The 18505-nt window shown below is 39.2% G+C and overlaps 1 protein-coding gene across 2 annotated transcripts in view; it reads left to right on the forward strand.

Moving 5' to 3' along the window:
* LOC139284149 (ADP-ribosylation factor-like protein 15) overlaps positions 1-18505 on the forward strand; it is a 96019-nt gene that overhangs the window by 38110 nt on the left and 39404 nt on the right. For both annotated transcript variants that reach the window (XM_070904334.1, XM_070904333.1), the window contains exon 4: positions 10497-10705. In XM_070904334.1, coding sequence (XP_070760435.1) covers positions 10497-10705 — 209 coding nt within the window. The remainder of the gene's footprint in view (positions 1-10496; positions 10706-18505) is intronic.

Here is an 18505-nt window from a genome sequence, read left to right on the forward strand (position 1 = left end):
TATCCTGCTTCCTTTTAACTGGCTAACATACTCACTGTGAAAGTTTGCCTGGGAAAATGTAAACATAGACATAGATTCTTCTGCGTGCTGTAAATCATTTTGTCTGATTTAGCTGGGAATCGGACCCGATGACAGGCATTAAAAATTACTATATAGAAATAAACATTCTCTCGCTGATGGTCTCCTTTGCTTATGTAGGTCATATAGAGGCATCAGTATTAAATTGAGACCAGTTAAAAACTCCTTGTAGGTCCATTAAGTTTAATCATTTATCTTATTACACAAATGTGCAGAACTTTCCTGTTAAAACATGTTTTTATGTTTTTCCTTTTGTACAATACAACTTGCTCTGTTCATCTTATCTCTCAACATTGTAATTGTTTACACGGATAACTGTGTACGCCAAGGATGCAAAAGCATGTTTGTTTTTACCTCCAGTAGCATCACACCTTTCGCTCACAGACCAACATTTGTGTTCAGACGTCAGACCTGTTAGTGTTTTTTGAAGTGGCTGTACAATCTGCACCATGTTATTCCTGGAAATGTACAGCACTCAAGGAAGTCACAGATGAGGGTTCTTGAGGTGGAGATGCGTAAACAGAACAAATGTAATGGGAAGCTTCCAGTCCTTAAAGGGAGCCTTAAGAGAGGAATAAATCAGTGTTATCCCTTCTACAAGCAACTTAGTGGCACAAGAAAATGACAGGTGCAGTGCATGTTTTGAAGGCTCACCCAACCTATCCTCCTGAAAAGATGAAAAACATATACACACAGACACTAACACACACACACACACACACACACACACACACACACACACAAAGAGGCACTGGGAGACCACCAACGAGGGTGCTACCAAATTTGGACAGAGCACATTAGGGGGTTTTCAAAAGAGGTTTTTCTGGATTGGTTCAACGCTTGTCTGGTGGGACATTATTGTGGTTGGAAAAACACTGGTCCCACGGATGACACGTTTGATTTAGATAAGTTAGTATAGGCTGCCACCACAGCAAAAGATGATGAAATCTGTTCTCTTTTTCTCTTTGCCCCCCTGCGTGGACTGTTACTCCCCTGCTCCTTTTCTTGTAAATACGCAGAGCAAAAGAATTTTAGTGATTTATGGTGCCATCCGTTAAGGATGGGTTGGAGAGGGTAAAAACAAGCATATGATGTTTTGATGCCTCTACTGACTACTTTTTATTTGGAGCGCAGTGTCGGATTTAGGTTTCTGTGTATGAAACCCTTTTTGTTTTGCTGAATGAAGGCGTTCTCCTCTAGTTCCAAATGTATATGACGTAAATGTGGAGTCGGGAGAGTTGGCGGTCTTGCATAATGCTCCACTGGTCCGTTTTCATAATGAGCCTTTCAGATTGTTTTCTGATTAAAGCAGCCCCTTTCCGCACAGTTTGTAACTTACTCAACACTTCCCATTTCTGTCAGTATTCTTCTTTTCCTCGTCATTCCCTATGGCTTTAAAACAAGCAAACATGCCTAGTTAAGTTTTGTTATTTTGCACTACATCAATGATGCAGAAAAATCATACAAGATGTGACGCACAGACATCAGTATCCCTGACCCCAAAAAACCTGTTTTACACAATACCTTTGTGGCTTGTTCTCTTCACTCAGCCTTGACTAAGGCAAGGGCAGAAGCGCTTGTTGAGAAGCGTGAAGAAGTGAAGCACTTCCCATGTATTTCCTTCCTCTCCCACCGGAAAGCTCATTGAATGTCAATGAGGTATTCTCCCTTTACAGTAAGAAATGTAAAGCAAGTCTTCCTTATGCAGGTGAACTTAAGTGCTGGAGATTGGAAAGAACATTTAAGGCACAAACGCCTATACAATAAATATTTTTCAGTATTTGATCCTTTTAGTAGAGCAAGTAGAGCAGTTAAAACGCATGAAATCCTTCCTCATAAAAGCCTAATACTTCACACTTTTTTTATTTGCAGTTATTCTATCCTTGCTGTTTGCTTGGCAGGGTAAGCTTGATTATTGCTCAACCCATTTCATCTGGGAGACAAAAGTGGTTTAAGTTGAACAGGAAGAGGGCACATGGGAAACAAGCGTGTTAAGGTCAACACCTTTGGCAGGCAGAGAAATCTTGCATAAAGCAAATAGCAGAGAGTGACCCAAACATGGCACTTGGAGTTGTCTTAAAATGTTGTAGACCCAAGTGTAGTTGACTCACAACTGTAACTTGTATTGTTGCTAAGCCTGGTAATGCATTTTTAACTCTCCCTGCCTTGAGAGCACTGGGCCAGATTGTCATAAGCGCAAGCTGTCCTTTAACCCAGAGGCACAAAGCAGCTTATGTGATGTATGGTGCCTGTAATGATTCAGACCGGGCTATACGTTTGTCTCACTCATGTATTTGTCATTGACCGTCCCTGCTGCCTTTTTTTCATTTGTTTGTCTGGTTTCTGTTTTTGTTTTCTTCCTCTACCCACTGCCTCCCATTCCTTCTTCTCTTTATCGTTGCTTCCGCATTGTGCTATTATTTGTGCTATCTTTGTCTCTCTTTATGCCTCTCTTTCAATCTTCACTCCTGTCAAGCTCTCCTCTCCTTGTTGATTTGAACACATTGTCTGGCCTTGATAAAGCACACACAGTCATTGCCTCATAGTCATTATCAGGCAGGAGTTGTCTGTCTTGTCATCCAGTGTATTTACATGCGTGTAAATAAACCTAGTTATTGTCAGCTTTTTGCAGTGCCCTGATTTTTTTTTTAAAGATACAATGTAAGCAAAAACCCAGTTCCCTTAATTGGAGTGAAGGATTAAGAAAAAAACCCAGTTAATACAACTTTCCTGGAGAAACTTCATTTCTTGGTCATATAACTAACAGGTATCTTAATTGGGTTTCTACATGTGTGCATGTGCATCACTACAACAGGGAAAGTATTGCTGTGACAGCAGTGTGGCAGGATGAAAGGACAAAATAATTAAATCCAAAGTCTAACTGAAGCTTAAACTGAAATAAATAAGTCTAAATAACACAGCTGAACAGCAGACTATTTGTAAAAATCAGACACATGTGCACGCTGAAAGACAAACTGTGTGGTCTCTCACTGCAGAGCTCATCCTCTCTCAGAGCCGTCAGTTCAAATGCTCCGAAAAAAACATTCCTCAGGCTGCGGTGTCACATATCATTAATGCCCTTAAAATATTTCAACCTTGGTTTCGATATATGATAGAGGGTAGGAGAGAAATGTAAGTAGACAGTGTTGAAGAAGGTGGAAAATCGTCTTATTCTCTAGCATAGCCACTTATCAAAACATGAGACCGGCACAGCAAGGCAATATATCACTTACTTATTTAGAAGTAATCTGAAAATTTGTCTGGGAATCAAATGGATACCCAAAAGGAATTGTGCATTTTCATTCTAAGATTGCCAGCATGAAGAGATGGATACGCTATTTATTTAATCAGTGGGCAGCAACCCTGCAGCAAAACTGGGCATCAACGCTGTAAAACTAAAGCTCTTTGTACTGATCTGAATAAAGTGTAATAAAGTCTTTTCAGTCAGTTGACATTGAGAATTTTGCATCTGGCGATCTATAGTCTGGCAGGCATTCGCTACCCAGCTGGTGCCAGGTATGGGGATTAGGTGGGAAGGGCACCTCCGGGGACACAGGGAGGAATCTATTAAGTGTGTGTATGAGTGTGTGAATGTGTGTGTATATGTCTGGACAGTGACATGACGTCAAGTCTAGACGGGCCATTTCACAGTGTGCATTCATGCCACGCAATGACAGCTGATGAAGAAGTGGTCCTAATAATCACCACTCGTTGCTGTTGAGGCTTTCGATTAGTAGAGTGGTAGATATTTGCACATGCAATGTTCTTGTTTAAACAGTGTTGGTCAATACTAATATAGGCTTTACAATACTTTTCTATATTCCAGTATACAAATTATAGTAAAAGGTTTGCTTCAATATGCCAAATGAAATGTATATGTGCTTTTATTTGTAGATGAACATGTGTGTGTGTGCGTATGAGACTACTGATGAACATATACATGTGATAAATGTGATAGATGTGTTTAAATTTCAACTTGTCTCTGCAAGTCTCGGTACATACATCTTATGATCCATTATTAGTCCACCATGCACACATAGAGATAATGTAAGAGGGAAGACAAGCAATATGCAAGAACACTACAAAACATTTACCAGTTCTATGACCACCAACAGGCAAAGGAAGTATGTGAGCACATCTCCAAACAAAACCACTAAACTGTAGTCATCGCAGACCCAATGTGGTTCTTATTACTATCAAATAGGACCACAGTGTGTGTGTTACTTTGCCCAGCAGAGAAGCTATTCCTTTGCACAGGAAAATATTTGACCAAACGTTAAATAATTTGCAAATTGTCATTTGGGTTTAAAGCAGATGCTGGCAGTCTCGGACTGTTTTGATTTTGGAGTTCTGAGGACAGATGTGGAACTGATCTCTATTTGAGGCCGCATTCAAGGATATCGCCCTATTTGATGTTGGTTTTTTTGTTGATACTGGGTGAACGGTGCATCACAGATACTATATGGGACACGCCATTAATATCTTGAAAGTGCATTAACCAAACCAGCGTTTGAGGTTCAAATGTTTAAAATGTTCAAGAACACCAAGTATTCTATTTTAATAATGCAATTTCAAAGTACTAGGTCAAGTGTGCAATGAAAATGTGGACATATCCATGTGCACTTGATCTTATTATATAGGGACAGCAGCCTATATGTGGGGTGGGTAAAGTGTAATATAAATAGAAAGGGTGTGCTGATTAATCATTACACTTTCAACCAGTCACATTACTTGTCTATAACTATAAACAGCTGTGTCAGTCACAGTGGCACATGATGGAAATGGCTCACCCAATGGAAAGGAGTCCAGAGTGGCAAAGAGCAAATATCCACCCAAAGTGTTCATATACAGCAACACAACTTATTTATCTCAAATATTAAGAGGTGGCACATTTCTGTAAACCAGATTTGTCAGTTATGTGAATAAAAGAGAGGGATTGGTGTGCGTTTAAAGCCAGGCCTCACACAGGAACTGTTTACTTAAAAACAGACACTGCAGGTTGGTGGTGTATCAACAGCTGAAGTGTTTTCCACCTCACTCCAGCTCCAGCCCCAGCTCATTCCTCAATGAAGTAAGCAAACTTTATTACTAGAGGCCTCCTTCACTAGTCCCAGCGCTCCCTCCCATCACTGTATTGTAGATGTTTTGTTCAGAGAAAAAACACTGTCTGTTTTTCGTTAGGGAGACTTCAAAGAGGGTTGCTTTCAGTGTTTCAACTTTCAAGAGTGAAAAAAGACCTGATTAGCAACATGTTTGCGTTTTGTTCAAGATAAAAGCTGACAAAAAAAACGATAGGAGGCACAAATGTAGGAGAAAGTGTTGTCAAAGCTGGCTGTGAATCTGAAACCATACCTGCATCCATATCCAACAACAAACAGAACAAGCCTCAACAGTAGCCTAATTTAGACCAAATGGAAATATAGGGTAGTAGGTTTCAACTATGTTGACTCATTTTTGAAACATAGACCATCGCAAGCTGTTTGAATTTGCGGATGAATTCAGACACACCAGCCAGTAAACACAACTGAAAGAGAGTCTGAATTCAATCAGAAGACTATCTGCTTTTCATTTTTGCTGTGTAATTGCTTGCTTATGTTTTACTGGCATTTGCCATTAAGTTTGGTTTATTAACTCACGGTCACACTTTGGTAAAGAAAAAAAGTAACCTGATCAGTGAAACATCATTGCCACTTGTGTTTGTGTAACCAGTAGATGTCTGCTTTTCCCATTCTCTCCTCTTCCTGCGCTATTGGCATCATGACTAATTTAGACCATCGTAAATAAGAATTTACTCTTAATGACTTGCCTGGTCAAATGAAGGTTTAATAATGACTTCTCTGTATTTTCACAACATGTTTTGAGCTTCACTTTCTGTACCTGAACCCTAACCCCTCAATCCCTAAACAAAATTGAACTTCGCCTAAAATAGAGCTTTACACCACTGTTGGACTAGCCTCTGTTCCACTAGCCTCTGTCATAGCGCAAAGAGTGTCATTCTTTAGTCTTTGTGAGATGAAACATGATACTGCAGTTTTTGATCATATTGTGAGGTAAATAACTTACAGTATGTACTACTGTGCTTGCTTCTAAATTTGAACATTTCCTCATTTTCATTATCCATGAATTATTGTTCAAGAAAACAACCAGATTTCTTGATTAACTGACTAATTGTTTTAAAATGTCACCACAAGTTAAAAGCTGTTGATCGATTAATCGAGCTAATCGTTTTAACCTAGAATTCAAAAGCACAAAGCTACATGTATATGAACATTTTCGGTTGGTAATTTGCTTTTCTGACAACACAACAGAAAAGAATCGAAAGAAATGTTTTCTGGATAGGGAAGGTTGGCTGCATCAGTAATGGTGGTAAAGAGTGGTAGCCCTGGTTAGTGTTTCACATAACCGTGGCCTGTGGCAGTTGGCTATGCATACTCAATGAATCATCAAATGTCTTGGAAGCATAGCACATCTACATACAATACAATCATTAAGATTCATGTCTCCCAGACCTCGAAACATGCAGAAATGTTAAACATTCATATATTGTATGCAGTACATTGAATAAGTAATTACACTCCTTGTTACAGTGTGTCTTCATCTGCTACAGAGAGTTGAAAAAGTTTTGCTTGGTTGAGTGAGTGAGAGAGGGAGTGATGTGCTGGGTGTTTTTCTCAGATCAGATTTCTATCCATTTGATCCCAGAGAGGGTTACTCTCTGACGTCACACACTTGTTTTTTTCCGCTGTATAATATTGTCAGTAATATTTGGATAAATGGGTACATGTAGAGTCACGTCAACATATTTCCAGGAGAGCTGTATTGAAGTTTAATGGGATAACCGGTTAACAACCTTGTACAAACACTGGTGGTAAACATTACATTTAAAGACTTAAGAGAAAATACCCTATAGCTGACGCACCATTTTGCATCAATATTTAACACCTCAAACAGGGATTAAATCCATGTTGGAAAAGCAAAAGACACCAATTTCCTTTGCCAAGGGTAGCCTCAGTAGACAATTATGTAATTTAGCCACAAGATATATTTTATGATATTTTGTCATGACTGGAACATGATTGTTGCTCTCTTGCCATTAATAACATGATAGCTTGCTTTGTCGCTCTCTGCACCTACACATTAAACCAGCAGCTAAATGTATCAAGTCCAGGCAAGTGAAAAGGATGTTGAAACCTATTCTGGGAAATGCAAGTCGTAACTTCAGTTAGAAGTAGACACGAAAAGTGTAGGGAACATGGATACAGTAAAAATATTTAATTGAGAATCTTATAAGTGTCCAGTTGTGGATTTTTCCTTCAGGAGCATCCGACCAAACACACCAGAAGATTGGAGTAAGTGTTGGACTGTGTGATATTTTTAATGAGTTGATTATAAGGAATTCATTCATATTTCTCTTATCATTTGTTCACATCATTTCCCAAACGTAGTTCAATTTATTTAGCTAGAGCCATTCATTATTTCATTCATACAGTCAAAACCCATGCAGTGAATGGATGAAGCAATAAGTCTTCCAACTGATGAGTCAGTACGTGACAGGGTCAGTAAGAGACATGACTTTTACTGACATGCTATTTTTACCTCTCCTGCTGCGCTGTTGACTTTTGGCTAATTACGCCTGAGTAAAATCTAAAAGTATAAAACGTGTTTTTTATAATTACAAGCTATACATACAGGACATAAACAAGAGTGTTAAAGGGCAGAAACGTAGAGAGGAAGGGAGTAAAACGAGTAGTGCAGCCAGCATCCCTCAAGAATAGTGACGTCATATTTGGAAATCCTCCTGTCAGACCAATAGGTGGCAGAAGTTGCCAACAAGATCCAATGAGATGTGACGGACATTCCACCATTTCCAGGCAAAGATGAGAGAAACTTCCTAGTCAATCTCTCAAGTGCCACTTTGTCTGATAGCTTTCCACTCCAGTGAGAAGTGTGAGTGGAAAGAGTGGGGGAGGAAAGAAGGAAGGGAGGGAGGAGAGCATGAGGGAAAGGAGGCAAATGTCACTGAGAGCACTTCGTGATGTTTAAACATTTGCCATCCTCACAGTTCGTCACTTCTTGGCAATTACCTTACTATGAGCAACAATAACAAAACAACAGTTCACGAGATTGCAAAGGAAGTAACCTCACCAGACGGAGGAGGATAATTTTAACCAGATAAAGTACAGCCTTGTAAAAGCAAATGCATATACTTGCGTATGCAATGTGATAGGTCCTTTGTAGTTGTGTGTAAGCAGTGCTGACAAGTTTGGTGAGCGTGTAGAACAAACATTTAGAACGATTTAATGGAAAACATGTTGTGAAAAGGACATTATTCAACAGATTTAATGAAATGAAATTCCAATATTGTGGTGTATTTGTTTTACGAAAGGCACTTGTTGGTGTACATGGCTGGTTCTTAAGTTAACTGTAAAAAGTCCCACCTCCATACTGCCTTAATTGAACATCTTGGTAAGGAAAATATCTAACTCTTCTTGAATGAGGAAATCGAAATAAAACCTTTTTTTCCCCCTGAGATATTTTTTAAGGAAAAACCAGGATACTATCTCTGTATTGACACTCCACCTTAAATCTATCTTATGAGTTGCAAAAACTCACCACCTGTTGGCTCAAAATGTGTAGTTTCCTCATTAAAGGAGATGAGCAGCTGTGGTCAACTTGTGTTCAGTCAGTTACAATGAATTCCAATAGTCACAAAGAAGGAGCAAGATGTCCCAATGCTAAAGGAGCATGAGTAACATGGAGGATGTGACTAGCATATCATGGTTTGTGGTGTTGAGTGAGTTTGTCAGCATCAATGAAGAAAGGGCGACAGCAAAAGCTGTCATCGGGCAGTCATTCCTTAGCTTTTTTTGTATTTATTATTTCATGAACTGAATAGTAATATAATGAGAATTTACCATAAATGCTAAGCATGAACTGCCTATTCTCACCGCTAGGTGAAAGAATAAAGGTTGTAGAAGGGCTTGTAAAAGGATGAGCATTTTCAGATCAAGAGTACTGTAGGTGTCCAGTTTGCAGACAGGACATTAAGCCATAGTTTGTGTTGAAGCTCTGGTACAGACTGATTATTTTATTCTGAATTTTGGATTGAAAAATGTTTTTCAGTGTGAGAGGATTGTTTTTGACAGGGGCATGGTTGCTGAATATTGTGTTATGTTAGGAAAAGTCCCAGGCAGTTAACTGGCTCCACTAAGCTCTACTAATCACATGGCAATGTTTTGCTTCAGGTGAGAAATTGGTATGGTTATGGTCAAGGCAGTGGTTGGGGTTGGGTTAGTGTGTACCAAATCCACGAAGCAGATGGGATTTGGACAGACTCTGAGCGAGTGCCCTTAAATTGAAAAAAGTGCACAGGAATTTGTCATGGGAATAAAGAAAATTATGTTTGTTAACATTTCTCTTTAAAAACGTATTTCCTCTTCAGAAGCATTGCCATCACTGGGAAAAAGGACATGGGGTAGTGGAAGCAGGGGGAGGTGGTGGCAAAAGGGATACGTCTGACTCATTTTGTGAGCATGTAGATCTCTTCCTCAAATTACTTACACTAACAAATAAAGTTCCTGTGAACTAAACCATTGCGAGCGGACGTTCTTGTTCCAAATTAGCACACAAAAAAGGAACCATATGTTGTTCACTGTGAACTCAACGTCAGTATAGCCCTGGAAATAAGCATTTGGCATGAAAAGAGGTGTTTTGAACTTCATACCACAAAGCTTAGTGATTTAATTTTTTTAAATAAAAACTAGTGTAACAAATACTGTGGATGTTTGACTTTTGAAATTGCGTGTATCATGATTATTTTTCCTACAAATGATTGAACACCATTCAAAACATTACAGCAGTAATTGCTTGGAAATTTTTATTTATTTATTTATTTATTTTTTACATCTTTTACCTGGAAAATGTCTTGGTGTACTTGGTTACTGAAAATCTACTGTCCGATTCAAGATGCTGTGGTACATGAATTTCCATACATATATTAGACCAAGGTACTATAGAAGAAAAATGCTTCTGCCAAAACGAAATTATACTTTATTGTTGATCCAGGTTTTTCATGTAGTGTCTTGATGTGCTTTGTTCAGTGTATGTCTGATAATGTGCCAGAATGGATTTCTATTTCCATACTTTCTAATGTATAATACTTTTATTCTGAACTGAGATTAATTGCAAACAATATAAATTTTTAATTTAATAGAAAACATTGTTTTTGTGATGGAAAGAGTCTGTTTATAAAACTGACAATTATGAGATTAATATTTTTGATGATGCACAGCATTTTCCTACAGGTGCTGTTGGCACTTCTGTCATTAGGAGGTTTTCACATGACAACAATAGCATCAGTTATGACGATGATTACTCCCAGAAGTTGACGCATTAAATGATATCACATCTGTCTCCAGGAGCCGACAACATCAAGAAATATTGGAGTCGTTACTACCAGGGGTCACAAGGTGTAGTCTTCGTATTGGACAGTGCCTCATCAGATGAGGACCTTGAGGCAGCACGTAATGAGCTCCACTCGGCCCTGCAGCACCCGCAGCTCTGCACACTGCCTTTCCTCATCCTTGCCAACCACCAGGACAAGCCCGCTGCAAGGACGCCCAACCAGGTAACCATACCTGTTTACAGTGCTGTTGTTAATTTACTCCATCCCATGCACCTCTAACTTCAGTTAACTTCAATTTGCCTTTCACAAAAAACATTACATGTCTGTCTTATTCAGAAAAAGAAGTTTTGCATTTTTTAATTCTTTACTGTTGAGTATGTGTCTGAATGTGTACAATAAGTACATATAAGGATGGCTCTTTTCATTTGCACCCTGAAACAAGCAGTTGTACACTATGGGCCTGTTATGATTGTTAGAGAACTGAAGTGGGTGGCTTCAGAGCTGAGCTCTAATTAAAGTATGCATCATAATGAGTTTTTTTTATTTTGTCAGTCTCATAATTTAATAACAGACTAAATTCACTACTTTATAGTGGTGGTGGTGGTGTGCATGCCCCTGAGAACCTGAGCTGTGTTGTTGGAGACAGCACCCCAGGTACAGTCTCCCAAGGCAAATTGGTCCCCAGTGAGGGGCCAAACTAAGAGTGATCAAAAGATCTCTATAAATTGATGTTTTGGGAAAAGAGAAACCTCATCCGGTAAAGGGAAACCAAGGCCTCCTCTTGCAGCCAGGCCTTGAATGGGAGCTTGCAGGAAAGTCCCTTGTGGCTGGTCTGTATCAATTGGGCCTGGTAGAGCTCAGCTGCAACAAATAACATGGGGCTAATGACATGTGGTCAACCCCTCAAAGGTTAGGCGTAGAAGTCTAGTGCCTTGCCATCGTGTGCTGACCCATGGCTATGAAAAGTGGCTCTTGTGAGATGTGAAATATCACCTCTCTGTTGTGGGAGGAGTCGGAGCTAGTACAGTACATGAAGCTGTACAAACTAAATATCATTGGATTCACCTGTTTGCAACGTACTGACTTTGGTACTCAATCCTGGACTGGATTCTCCTTTTACAGAGTTGCCCTGGGTGAGAGGCGCTATATGGGTATGGCGATACAAGCTGCCAACATGTCACTGAGGGAAAGACTGACTGTTGCTCGTGCCCACAGGACAGCACTTTGGGGGTATCCAGCCTTTTTGGTGTCTCTGGGTGGGTCCAAGAGAGGGAGCCGCCTGGGAAATCCATAGTTTTGCATAGGGACTCACGTGGGTAATAACGGAGAAGCCATGACGCTGATTGGGTGGAATGGCCTGCCAAGTGGCATTTTGTTTTTAGTCTGATGTGTCACAGGCTGCCTGTAATGAACTCCATGTTTGACCATAATGTAGTAAGTGCTGTTGACCGATCAACCCAGGTAATGACTTGAATCAAGTGGCCACTAAACTCAAATGTACAGTGAGTGAGAATTGGGAATGTCTAAGTCTCCATTTTTCGTCTCTGGACCTCTCATTGGAGGTTGGAAACATGATATTCAATGTGTGCTATGGTCAAAGCCTCCATTGCTGAAGTGGCCAGAAAGAAGGAAGCCTGATGAAGTTGTCAAGCTGTTGTCAGGCTTGGGTTGCCCAAAGGAATTATGAATCAGCAGGTAAGAATGCAATGTAGATGGTCTGTAGCTTCTGTTGTTACGGAAGCAAACACTTGAGTGTGTAAGGAGTTTGGGGAGTTAATGATGATGGACTTATGGTTGGCCTCAACAAGGTTCTGCCAAACCGTCCAATGATCCAGGAAGTAAGGGCTTCTCAGCTCTCATTGCTGACCTCGACTGAGGATATGACTGGATGGTGTGGGAGGAACACTTAAAGAAACGTCTGAGCTCGACATTCCCTCTGTGGAGGTAAGGCATTCTGGAGACAAAGATGTCACCTGCAACCATGATCTGGATCTCTCCGTGACTAAAAAGTGTTGATTTGTTCATTGTCATCAGTTTTTGCTGTAGTACTTGACATGCTTTGCTTATAGTACTTTAAATTGCAAATTATCTTTAAGAATGGTCTGTCCTTAAAATGCCCTAGCTCCAACAGTTTTGTCAGTCTTTTGCAATTGAATACGGAGAAGTACAGTATTATCAACAAACAATAATACCAGCAGTATAAACATGAATAGTCAACATTAATATCTGACATAACAATTGGACATCATCAGTTGCAGAATTTTCCGATCTTAGCTCACTTTTTGTAACACATTTCATCTGTTTCACAAGGTTAGAGAACATGCGGGGCATGTGCTTCCAAGATGCTTGCTTTTTATGCCTTCCGGCAAATGGTCCATGAAACAGCTTTTGGGCTCTGGAACACAGATTCCTTCAATTTTTTGTTTGCCTGTATGCTTTCCCCTCTTACTGGAGTTAAATGTTCTATTGTTATTTGCGGTTTGTTAGGTAAGTGTTTGGCATTAAATCTTCAAAACTGAAAATTGATTTATGAATAGCATAGCTCTAATTTCAGTAAGTCAGTTCATGTCATTTGACAATTAGCCTGTGTGACTAGATTATTTTAGATAACATAGTACCTCAATTAGAAAGCTTGTTACAGATCACAAATTATTTTGATTCCATATACTGTAATTTCTTCAGGTAATTTCAGAGGGCACCGAGTTCAATTCTCACTCCGTTCTCAGCCATATTTTTACTTAAGTTATCTTTAGGGCTGCAGACTCCAAATTATTCTGGGCAGGTTTTGCTCTTCCAATCCTCTCTCTTTATTGACTGAGTAGGAAGCAATGCACTTCTGACTGCCCAATTCAGTACAACCCCTTGAGTATTTTTGTTGTTTGTCATTTTTCCCTTTTGTCTTGAATAGCAGTTTGCCACTCCACCAACAGACAGGCTGTAATAGTTAGAAGATAGTAGAAATGTCATATAGTAGTCATGGAGTAGTAGTCATGTCAGCACCTCCCCTCAGGACAGAATTAATCACTGCATGTGGAGGCAGGGATACAATACAGCACAACTTGGGTAGTCTGTCCCATCTCTCTCTCTCTCTCTCTCTCTCTCTCTCTCTCTCTCTCTCTCTCTCTCTCTCTCTCTCTCTCTCTCTCTCTCTCTCTCTCTCTCTCTCTCTCTCTCTCTCTTTCTTCTTCTTCCTCTTTGCTAGCCGTGCTCTACCACTCTACTTCCCTCACTGAAGGAGCCTCTTGAAGTAGGAAGTAGGATGTTATAGATGTCATGTTTCAAAAACCTGGAACCTCACTTTCCTCCACACACACAAACTTATACACACTCATGCATCATCTGTAGAGGCCTATTTAATGTTTCTGAAAGATAACAAAGATGGATGCCTGGAGAGGGGACCATCTGCATTTCCTAACCTAGACCACCAGTGTTGCTGCTTCTCAGTGGTGTGAAATCTGCAGTGGGAAATGATGGAGACAAATGTTCTCTACCAGATTCTGCTGTGACCCAAACTGAATGCATTTTAGGAAAAACTATGACTCCACCTGAATCAATTTAACTTGGTTAACTAATTAGTTTGGACTGGTTGGACTGGTTGCACTTGAGGACAAGCCACAATAGTCACGAAACCCACTAATCTTATTGATATTTTAAATGGCAACTGCTTGCTATAAGCCCGACAACACTGGTCTCTTTGTTGGCCCTCATAACATAGCCAATTAATCCAGTCTGTGAGCTGCCCACACTTGCCCACCGGTCTTAGCGTGATGTGTCCTCTGCCATATTTGACCCATCATTGCAACAGCCTCTGGAAGTATTGAGTTTTCTGAACTGTTTGTAAACACTGATGACACGTGAGACTGGCTTATTGGGACGGAGGGATGAAATGAATGTTGCCTAAAGGCCTTTTTTGCACCATGTTGGGAGGGCCATTTCAGTTCATAATGAATGACTTACATAAAGTGAGTTGTGAGGAAGCTTGTTATTACTGATGCAGTTGTTTTAAAACTGTGTCTACTTCTATCAGCTAAACATAATTGGGCATATGGACATTTATGCATTGTCCAGGTAGCACTTACATCAAAAGAAATCCATACATGCAGATTGTAGTAATTTCTTATTTTCATTTGTTAATATCAATTTCTTCTACAAAAAAAAGGGTAACATTCATACATCCTATTTAGTTTGTTTATGACAAGCTGGTGATTTCTTAATTCTTAACATAAGGCTTTGAAATCTTCAATCTATCAGTGGTGACAGACATGTTTGATTCATTTTATTTAATTCCAACGATGGACAGTAGTCTCTAGGGTGCTGCACTCGTAACACTGAACTCAGTTGTGGGTACAAAGAGATACTCTTATTTGGCATGGTTTTCTAAGTGTGTGCATACTCTTTGTAATATGTTTGTGTGTTTGAAATTACATCGTCATTATGAGTGTTACCATGCCTGTGTGTGCATATTATCATCTGACTCATGGCTGTGTCACTGAAGGAGCTTAGTGTTCAGTGACTCATGAGTAATCTTTGCTAAAATGAGACAAAATTTTAGACCAACTAGAAATCATTGACTCCACCTCTTCTCTTACTCCATATTTCTTTGCCTTTATACTGTATGTCAAGCTCATGTACTAAGTAATAACCCTTGCTTGTTCTCATTAATGGCAGTCTAGCGTCAGGTAATATCATGTGTCACTTGTTAAAAATATAATAGAAAAAAAGGGTGGAAATGGTAAGCCCACTCAACCACTGGAGAGTGCAAGAGGGTAAACCCCCTATATGTTAACCAAACATTTGCTCAACATCCGCAGGGGTCTCTTCCTGGAGTTTATTTTCAGTTCTCCCCAGGTTCCCATGCAATCGCGTTTAGTTCACTTTAGAGGAGCTTTCACGTCCGTTTTGGGGCTTTGCGTCTTGGAAACATATTTAGGAATAAAGTAAGCTATATGTCCTGTGATAAAACATTATTTATACAGCATGCAAATGAAAAACAGATTATAGACCCTCTAAGATCAAACAGCTTACTTCTTAACAGGAACTTATTCATGGCTCTGTTTAGCCATCCTATGGGTAGCCTTGTGTGTTTCCACGGAGTATTTGTGATGATGGTATATATATATATATATATATATATATATATATATATACACACACACACACACACACACACACACACACACATTTCTGTGCCACTGGTCCTGTGGATATTTCAAAGAGAAAATTTAAATTTCTAAGCTTTTTGTTACTACACTATGCACGACTCTCCTGCAGAATCCCTCTATCTGCTGTTAGAAGCCATCACATACCATCATATACCTCAGTACTAAAATTAATATTTGTTTCCTAATTGTAAATTAAGATTAGTTTGTAATTGTAATTATTAAAAAAATTGAGAGGGTCTTGCTAGTTGTGCCAACTGGTATGGTACGCTGTTCCTTAGGCCCCTAACTTGTGTATGGTTTGTCTGTGTTCACATTACTTATTGATAAAGGTTGTCAAAATGCTCTACTGTAGAGCCGAGTTGCTTAATATTAAATGAAAGTTACACTAAAAGTACCAAGGTACATGTCAGAAACAGGTGGCAAACCACTCTTAGTACTGGCCTTGCTGGTCCAGTGTAAGTGCAGTGTACCTCCTCAGCTGAAGATAAAAGCACAATTAAAGATATGGCACATCCCATTTCCAAGATTTTATCATCCTCAGCAGCAGGGTTGTTGGAAACATTGCAGCAAGGCCTCAGAGTGAACCCTAGAAAGTGTAAGGTTATGTACAGTATGTCCAGCTGCACTTCTGAAATCACATATAGTATCACTCATTTATTTAGGTTATCTGGAATATGTGTGCTTGCACTGTGAATTACATCTTATTGACATCATTGTATAGCTGCTTTAATAGATTTTCCTGAAGGCTTTGCGTATATTATGAGATATATCTGAGAGATACAGTATTTTATGTTGTTGTTGTGTTCTCATTATAGGCATATATACAGCACAGTTACTACATTAAAATGTTTAAAATGTACAATGAAGCACAAGTGACGTTTCCCAGAAACATGTTCTTATGTCTAAGGAAAGTAGGTTAACATGGTTAATGTCATGTATTGCACTAAACAGTCATTTTCAGCTTGTCCTAGCTCCCACATCAAGTGGCTATATCAGTCATACAGCCTTGTCTGTTTTCCGCAGGACCCAAATAATCCCTCATGCGCATGTATGCTTTAAAGGTTTCGTAGAAGACACCACATATATGCGGTATGTTATGCATCTTTTCATTATTTATTAGAATTTTTTATAGCTTTTTCCCTAAGTAAACGAGTCCTACTGGAGTTCAGTGCACATTGCTTTGAGATATTTTGGGCTTTTTGCTTTTTACACTGTTCATTACGTCATCACCAGGTAAGGAGAGTAACAATGTACATATACTGTACATGTAGGAGAAGGTGATTGTTTTTTATGTTTCTTGACCATAACAAGTTTGAACTGTAATATACTGTAAATTGAAGTGGACACAATCCTCTCTTTATATTTTCGGCCTTTATGTTCTGCAGATATGAAGGCCAAGTCATGTTTAAATGACTAACTACATTAGAGAAATGCAAGTATTGAAAATGATCACAGATTTTTATTCCTGAGTGAAGCTTGTAATAATGTAACACTTTGAAAATGACCTTTTCAACAAGAGTCATAACCTTTGATCCACCATAACAATTTGCTCCGGAAAACTCTGTATGGTTACATCCTTAGTAATCCCTTTGAAATGTTTAAACGATTTAAGCATGTCTAAATGTTTATTAGACAGGTCACTCTAAATTAAAACAAGAAGTCATGCGTATGGTTTTGTATATACCATATGTGATGCATGGATATAATGCTGCAGGTCTTGCCACAGCGTTCCTTTCACACGGGACTATGGTTTCACAGGGACCCTATGACATTTGGAACTGTATTTAACCTCTTTATTTTCCAGAGGCATATGTGGACAAAATTTTAATCAAGTGTCCTATGATTAGACTTGGTGTGCCCTTAATTGTGACCACTTCAAGTTAACATATGTTTAGTATTTTTAGGGGCTGATATATTGAACTTATAATCGCAACTCAGAAGAATCCCTAGCAACAAAGATTGAATTCCTTCAAACAAAAATAAAATGGCACCCACAAAGAAAAATTAACTTTTTACATGCAAACCTCTTAGCATCTTGCAAACACAAACATAATGGTATTTGAGTGCACACTGAATCAGTATTGTTTGGGGGTTATCTTTATCTGACATAATGCAGTGGAATTTAAAATAACGTTAAAATTAAATCAAAATAAGGTTTTCATAAAAAAATAACAGTGATGTAAAAATATGTGATACATAGCTCTCTGATTGAGGTTTACAACTGTAATTGAAATAGAAAATCACCCGAATGGACTATACATGTGCCATTAAAAAAAGCTAAATTAAAAATTATGTTACACAGCCCATATGGAATTTAAAAGGATGCTGCATGTAAATATGAAAGCGCATGTTCCCTTGGACAATCATTACATGGTGTATAATGTTACAACCATGGATGGACGTCTGTAGAAAAAGCATCTGAAGGTCTTTACGTGATCTAGATTGCAGAATTAGATTAGGCCCACAGATGAATGATTATGTGCTGTTTTATTTAGAGTTTTATTGGAACATGTATTGGGTTTTGCAAACATCCCGCTGCAGACCCCTGACTCCTGCAACAGGTTTCCATCTGAACTCCTCAAACCTCTAAAGACAGCAGCTGCATTGCAGGTTCTTGCTTCTTGTGAATGTTTGACAAGCACCACCCATGAAACGAGCCCAAATTTAGTTCGTCTGAATTCTATTGGCAGCTCTTCTGGCGATGACACTATACACAAATGACGTCTCCGTGTTGGCCTTCTTCTCACAGCAACCACTCTGTTGACAGAACAAGGTGGCTTATTTCCTTAACACACATACACATACTTGCATTTGCTAGTGCAGTTTTCTGGGGCACTCCTTGTTTACAGTGTCACGTTAG

The sequence above is a fragment of the Enoplosus armatus genome, chromosome 4 (genome assembly GCF_043641665.1).
Source record: "Enoplosus armatus isolate fEnoArm2 chromosome 4, fEnoArm2.hap1, whole genome shotgun sequence".
NCBI classification, from domain to species: domain Eukaryota; kingdom Metazoa; phylum Chordata; class Actinopteri; order Centrarchiformes; family Enoplosidae; genus Enoplosus; species Enoplosus armatus.